Source organism: Tupaia chinensis, unplaced genomic scaffold, assembly GCF_000334495.1.
Source record: "Tupaia chinensis unplaced genomic scaffold, TupChi_1.0 Scaffold144062_1, whole genome shotgun sequence".
NCBI classification, from domain to species: Eukaryota; Metazoa; Chordata; class Mammalia; order Scandentia; family Tupaiidae; genus Tupaia; species Tupaia belangeri.
This window is the reverse complement of record NW_006203915.1, coordinates 247,396-255,277: the sequence shown is the minus strand read 5'-3', so window position 1 is coordinate 255,277 and position 7,882 is coordinate 247,396. Positions and strand designations below refer to the sequence as shown.

Genomic DNA, 7,882 nt, shown 5'->3' with positions numbered 1-7,882 from the left:
TTGGCTAGGCATTACTGTATGCCAGGCATTTATTCATTGAAGCCAAGAGTGAGCATTTATTGTGTATCAGGTAACATGCTAAGAGCAGGGGAGAGTTGTAAGCAAGACAAGACCTCTTGGAGTCTGAGTGTTGAGATAAATGACAAGAAAGAGAAGACCTCATCACTAACCAGTAAAGTAAGAGGTTAGAGCTGTGGCAAGATGGTTCAGAGCTTCTTCAGATTCTCAGAAATGATAATAGATACCCCCTGTCCCTTGTTCCTCTTTGTCATCTTCTTCTTACTGCTGGGTTCACTTCAGAGTTATCTGTGACTTGGCCCTGTCCCACTTCCTAGGACCAAACTTGACCTAACACAGGAGATAATTCACTCCAGCTCCATAGTTGTGGGCCTAGGCTCAAGTTTCCTTGCTGCTTGTCTCACTGGAGGACAGTGCCAGTGCCCTAGTTTTGGTAACTGGGGTCCAGTATCATTTTAAGCCTTAGTTTTCTGTGACCTTATTTTTGTAAATGAGCTGCTTTTGTGCTCATTCCCAAAGCCTATTCAAAAGTGTATTTAATGACCCTAGTACTCTCTTATGATTAAATAACTTATTCTCATTGGTTCCCATCTCAAGTACTACAATTCTTCTCCTTCAACTCAGTTCAGTGGATAACCTGGATGTTTGCTTGTTGCCAGTTAGGATGTTGGGAGTAGCTCAACCCATTAGGTTCCTCTGTCTTTTCCTTACCTGTTGTCTAGACAGGGACTAATCATTATAAGTCATCCTTGAGTATTAGAACCAAACCTCTGCTTCCACCACTTGCAGTCGGTTTAGTTCTCTAGTGACTGGTTTATCCAATGGGTGTTCTTGTGTACAGTTCTGCTCATTTCCATTTGCCTCATTGGGCTGCCTAGCACCTGACATTTCCAGCCAGAAGCTAAAATGCAATTGCTGTGAGCTCTGAAGAAATGACAATACCCCATTCTAAAAGCCCTAATTATCAACATTAATTATTTTGCACTTGGCCTGTGGTCCAGTCCTTGGTAGAGGCATTCTGTTCATTCATTCATTCATTTATTAATCCAACAGGTATTTATTGAACTTCTACTATGTTACAGGCTCTGGAAAACTGAAATCAATCACATATGTCTCTGTCAGGGAGGAGTTCATAATCTAATAGGGCAGCTGAATTTGTAAATATTTCATTACAGTACAGGTTCACAAGTACTATATGAATTCATAAAGTACAATTAAGAAAACAAAAAACAGGGGTAGCTAACCCAGATTGCAGGGCTAGGATTAGGGAAGGCTTCTTGAAAGATATACCATCTCTGAATTCTGAAGGACAAGTAGGTGGTGTAAACTGGCTGAAGACAGGCAAAAGTAATTCCAGGCATACCCTAAGTGAGAGCTCAGCACCTTCAGGGAATAACACATACTTCGTTATAGCTGGAACACTGGTGTGAAGGGAAAAAGTACAAGATGAAGCTAGAGAGGTAGGCGGGTGCTAGGTTATGAAGTGCCTTATTTGGCATGCTAAGGAATTTGAATTTAATCTTGATTTTTAAAGTAGGGAATTATAGTACTGTGGAGATCTGATTTGCCAGGGTGAGAACAGAGGCAGGAAACCAGTTAAATGACTGACAAGTGGTAAGAACCTTAACTAAGGTGATGACGGTGGAGATGAAGTGCATGTCTGGATTTGAGAGACTTAAGAATAGAATTCATAGGACATGGTGATTGACTACAAATGAGGGGAATGATGAGGAAAGATGATGGGGTTGCTGAGGCGAAGTTGCTTAGGCAACTATGTGGGTGGTGAATCTGCTGCCTGAGATGGAACACAGAAGGAACAGATTTTTCAATAGAGGGCAGGCTGTGCTTAGTGTTGCCAAATAAAATTCCCCAATTGTACTTTCCTTTTAGTAAAATAATCCTATTCTCCAAAGGATGCTATTGACAACCTACCTTTACAGAACGAACTTAAGAAAACGTTTTTCTCATAGACTATATGAAAACTATGGAGTTGGATAAATATTTCAGTTTAAAATGAAATCCTCTATCTTTGTTAGTTGGAAAGCACAGTGATAAATTAAAGCAGAATTGAAAAAAAAGAAAACTCACCCCATAGACAAGTTCCCCAACCATGCCATTCCATATTTTAGTCTCCGGATCCCTTGCACCGTATTTTCCGTCACCGACAATGGACAAATTATATTTGATCCTCACATGTTTGGCTATTTCATAGGCTAAGTCTACACAATAGCCTTCATAGCGTTCATTTCCTTCCAGTTGCTCATGGTTCTTCTTATACATTACATAGGGTGACTCCTTTGGGACCAAAAGGAAGATCAAATGATTACTCCTATGTGTTTTTTTCTAAGAGATGATAAATGTAATAATGATTTTGTTTTCAACTGTGGCTATTGAGGTTCGGTGTGTAAAAAGGACCTTTAAATTTTGCTTACTTAATTAGCAGAAAAGCCCCAAATGACTATTCGCTGGACTACGTATTCCTTGGAATCTTTAACTGATGATTTAAGGAAGTAGAGAAGGATTTAAATTCTTTTCAATGGTTTGAAGAACGGACAGTTTTCACCTGTAAAGTCTTTGATATAGTCAAATTGGGCAGAGGTATTTCCCTTAGTTACATAAAATGGAACTGCCTTTGATTTCTTGGGATTTATCATGAAGGAATCACGGCCTGCTGAGGCAAGCCCTGGGGAAGCACTATGATCTTTGTGAGGTATGTGGCTTATTCATTTTTTTCTCCCCACCCCCTCCCACCCTCCAGAGGTTTTTGCTTTAGTGCACGTGTGCTTCCCAGCAGAGAGAGACAGACACAGTGAGAAGGAAAGTGAGAAATCACTCCTTCAGGAGAGTGGCCACACTGCAATCCCTTCTCTTCCTGGGATCTTGGGCATGCATGCACATGCGCCCAGCATGAGTTTTAAGCCACCAGGTCCAGGACTTGAACTGTAATTGGCCATGTGTGAGTCCAGCAATGTTCCAGTCCTGGCTTATTCATTTGTATATCCCCAGGGCTTAGTACAGTACCTAGGACAAGCTGAGTATTTGATATATTTGTTTAAATGAAAGGCAAACTTTAGCCAAGTCTCTATTCCATTAATCACTGTTTCAGACCTAGTGGCGTGTATATTTTTAACTAAGGTTTGGATTTCATTCAGTAAAAACAAACCAGCTTTTAGAAAAGTGCTTTAAAACCAAACAAAGTCAGTATCTCACATCTTAATAATGCTTTGAATTTTGCAGAACAGCTTCTTTCTGTGGTGAATTGTGCCTTGAAATGGTCTTAAACCAAAAATAATTAAAATACCCATTACATAAATTAACAACAACAACAACAACAAACCTCAACAACCTGAAGCTTAGAAAAGTTACAACTTACACTGCTTCACAGGTTAGTGGAAGACCTCCTATTAGAACCCTAATCTACTCTTGTCTACAATACTGCCTCCCTGACAATAAGAAATTATATGTCAAGTCCAGGGAACCAGCAGTTAGTGTAACGGCTCTGTCGCTGAACTCCCACGTAGTCGACTGCGGTTCACGTCCTGGACCTGGTGGCTTAAAACTCACGCCGGGCACATGTGCGTGCGTGCCCAAGATCCCAAGAGGAGAATGGAGGAGAAGGGATTGCAGTGTGACCATTCCCTTTGGGGGGTGATTTCTCGCTTTCTGTCTCTATGTCTCTCTCTGTCTGTCTGGTAAGTGCACGCGCCCTATAGCAAAAACATCTCCAAAAAAAAAAAAGGAAGAAAAGAAATAAATCATATGTCAAGTCCAGATAATGCATCAGTCCTATGGGGGTAGAAGAGTGAGAGTGGGGATAAAGAAGAGAATGATATCTGAAACTCTTCCAAATTCTTATTCGTTTTTTGCCATACGGTGTATGTACTCACCAGAGTGAGACAGAGAAAGATGGAGAGAGCAAAAGTGAGAAATTATCTCCTGGGGAGATGGTCACAGCACAGTCCTTTCTCCTCCATTCTTGCCTCAAGGATTTGGGGCAGGTCTACACTTATACCCACTATGATCTTTAAGTGACTGGGTCCAGGACTTGAACCACGTTTGGCCATGTGGGAGTCCAGCCACACCACCTACTGGCCCCTCTTCTTTTAAAATGACACTCTGTTCATCAACATGGCAAGATAGTTTGAGAGTTTCCTGAGCCGCCCTGTTGTAAGTTTTCTGTGCTTGGATTTGAGGTCTTTCCTTCTGGCTGAATGATGGTTTTCGGAAAACAGAAGGTTTGCTCTACAAAGGTGGGTATAGTGGCAAGCACCTATAGTTCCAGTTATTTGGGTGGCTGAGGTGGGAGGATTGCAACATAGTGAGACTCTGAAAAAAACACAAAGGTTTGTTTGCTGTAAGTAAAGCCCACCTTGCCCTCTGCCCATGCTTACCAGGATAGTAGTAACTACTATGGTTCGGTTCTCTGCAGATGCGCTGTCATTGCTGATTTGTTGATCTGAGAAAGGCACGAACCTTTCATATTCATTCCAGTAGCCAGCCTAGAAAGAGCAGACATTTGACCTGGATGCCCATTTTTTCACTCAAAAAGTACTGCATGAAATTCAAATGCTATTGTGGAACAACACTTTTTTTTTTCTTCTCCCAGTAACTTGAGCTTTACAAGTAATGATGTCTGGTCTCTCTCTGTCTTGCCATTCCCACCAGGACTCCAACAGTGACATGCACCCAGATATCCTGTTCCTTCATCCTGGAGGTTTTCATCCCCACTTCACCCTTACTGATATTTTTTGTGCAAAATAATTTAGCCCAGTGTAGGATGATTGGCCTTTTTTTTTTTTTAATTCCTATAATAGAAAAATATTTGGTTTTGAATGTCAGAAAGGCAAGGAGTTGAGAGTGGGAAACCAGTGAGTATCCCAAGGAAGATACAAGATAATTTGGATTCTACTCTATGCCTAACTCAGCTGTTAGTATGTTATTAATAGACACAAAGTGGTCATTATAATTCATCTGTAGAAAAAGGTACTTTGTCCAGAGTTCTTTTGGTAGGAGAGAAAAGTGAAAAGATAACTCTTTTCCAAGTCTGTTGCTAAAACCATATGTACTTTGGAAGCTTCTATTTAAATAACAAAATACTATAAAATTTGTAATTTCTTCTATTTATTGTAGAAAACTGTTAACTTGTGAGTCTACCACTCTCATAGGACCAACCTCTGAGGGAAATCCTCCTTTTAAAATGTATACAGAGGATATTCTGATTACACACTGTGCATATCTATACTCCTTACACAACGGAAAGGCAGAAATGTGTGGCAATTACATTGTGTGTGTTTCCTAACATCTATTTTCTTGTATCTAAGTGCTGTCACTTTCCAAGAGACTTTGTCTTTGGGTGTTTGTTTTGGTTACTTACTTTTCGAGAGCCAGTGACTTTCATTTCATACACATCGATGGTATAATTTGTCCTACGTCCATAAGTGTCAAATTGAATGTTTCCAGTCATTCCTTGTACCTGCACCTGGGAGAAAGGGAGAATGTAAAATTTAAAAATACAATAGTATTGTATTATTGCCTTCTAGTCCTCTGGGATGAGATCCACTCACAGATCTTGGGATCTTGGAGAATTTTTATCCAAAATCATTGAGCTCCACCTACCAGATAAGTCTAAACATATCTTCATTTCTTGTGCAGTGTTTTCTTGGTATACCTTCTGGTTATGAAGCTGTGAGAGGCAATTACCTCTATGATACAGTGAGGGTTCTACCACCCATCTTTTCAAGGACCTGAAATTTCCATTAGTCCCTTCTTTTTTACGTAGAGGTTTTTGCCTTAGAGCATGTGTACTCTCCAGAGAGAGAGAGAGAGAGAGACAGACAGACAGACAGACAGACAGACATATGGACACAGTGAGAAGGAAAGTGAGAAATATTCCCCTCAGGGGAGATAGCCACACCACAATACCCTCAGCTCCACTCTCCTCCTCCCAGGATCTTGGGCACACAATGCACATGTGCCCAGTGTAGAGGGCATGACTATTTTATTTTAGTATTCCCAATATCTGAACATAATCTGGTTTCAGTAACATGGGCTCTGGATCTCCTAGATTTATCACATATAATATGACTTTAAAAAGTTTGTGGAATGTCAGACATATATGCCTGTGTGTCCAAAATCCCAAGAGGAGAGTGGAGGAGAAGGGATTGCAGCATGGCCATCCCCACACACCCTCACCAGACAGATAGAGACAGAGAGACAGAAAGTGAGAAATTCCCCCCCCCGGGGGGATGGCCACTCCGCAATCCCTTCTCCTCCATTCTCCTCTTGGGATCTTGGGCACACATACACACGCGCTTGGCATGAGTCTTAAGCCACTGGGTCCAGGACATGAATCGCAGTCGACTACATGGAAGTCCAGTGACATAGCCATCACGCTAACTGCAAGTCCCTCTTCCATGAACTTTTTGAATGCCCCCCCTCCCCAGTACTAACTGGATGACCTTGGGCATGTTCCTTAATGCTTTTTTTTTTTTACTTCAGTGTTCCAATCTGTAAAATAGGAACTCCGAGCAAACTTATTCCTCAGAGTCATTAGGAGGATTAAGTGAGTTATACATGTCTGATGTTTAGAACCGTGTCTGGCATGTAGTAAGCATTGCAACACATGCTGGCTCCATTTATGAATAAAAATGAATTTAGTTCTGTGGCTCTAGTTATTATTAATAAAAGTAAACATAGTTCTGTCTCTCAAGTTGGTTACACATTTGCTAGCCACTGTAGCGACAGGGATGTACTTTCTATTTATTTAACCTATGAGCACCTATCGACAGGTCACATAGAGCTAAAGCCATGGAGGGATAATCTACAAACTGATAAGAATTGTTAAGTCTGCAGATCAGGAGTATGGAGTACTAGCCAAGAAAGACAGAGGTGCTGGAAGCCTGAATACCTCTTTGGGAATGATGAATGCAGACTTCATGTATAAGTTTGCCTGGGCCTGGTTCCAGCGTTATGAACTAATAAGAGGCTGTCTTGGCTGGGTGGGGAAATTTCTTTACCTATTTTACAGTGCAGGAAGAGTGGATGTTAGACCCTCTATAAATGTAAGCCACTTTTATTAACCTCTTGCATTGCTTGTCTGATAAGTAAGGGTTAAAGACTTTATTTCAAAATAAGAAAAAAAAATAACACAACAAACATGAATCTGTCTCTTTCCACCAAAAGGATGGAGGAACACTTTTTCATCACTTATAGAAAATGACAAACTGTCAAACAAGTCAGAGGTAGTAATGGGCTTGTGTTCCAGAAGGGAAAACTGATGTAGAATATTAGAGGGCATTTTTAAAGAGAAGGGGACTTGCTCTCCTCCAGTAGGAAACTGGAGAACTCCTGTTGCAGAAAAAATGCTCTGATGTGACTCACTGAAAACAAGATGATTGTTCAACTGACCCAGAAAACGATTACAGCCATAGGCACTATTGTCAGCCTAAGCTTGCAGAGAAAGTGATGTCACACTTCTAGTTAAAGAAAAGGACCTTTGTTGATATAGCAATGACTTCTCCAGTAGAATGGGACTGATGTATATCGTGATGCCTCAAGGGTTCTTTATACTCCCCTTTGAGCACTGAATTCTAACAGAGTTAGGGCAGAGACAATGCCATAGGGGTTTATTAAGAAAATCTTCCATTACTGAAAATAGCAAGGACTTCAGGTCTAATTAAGAATTGTGTATTTCTCAAGATTCAGCCTATCCGAACATTATCCATGAACTAGAGAACAGGTAAGGTATTTCTAAGATTCCAGACACCACGATTTGACATTTGAGTAGAAGTGTAATTGTACTACTGCTCAGAGAGAAGTCTATTTTATTTTAAATGAGAGAAATAGAATGAGAGAGAAAGCACAT

General features: G+C 40.7%; 1 protein-coding gene across 1 annotated transcript in view; it reads right to left on the bottom strand.

Annotated features, from left to right (window-relative positions):
- Window positions 1-786: 786 nt before the first annotated feature.
- The window catches only part of LOC102479432 (glutamate receptor 3-like), a gene marked incomplete at its 3' end in the record, with an annotated part of 226,257 nt that continues 219,161 nt past the window's right edge, over window positions 787-7,882 (bottom strand). The window contains 4 exon segments of the mRNA XM_014583127.2: window positions 787-942; window positions 2,107-2,313; window positions 4,410-4,517; window positions 5,393-5,497. Of these exon segments, the coding sequence (XP_014438613.1) occupies window positions 787-942; window positions 2,107-2,313; window positions 4,410-4,517; window positions 5,393-5,497 (576 nt within the window).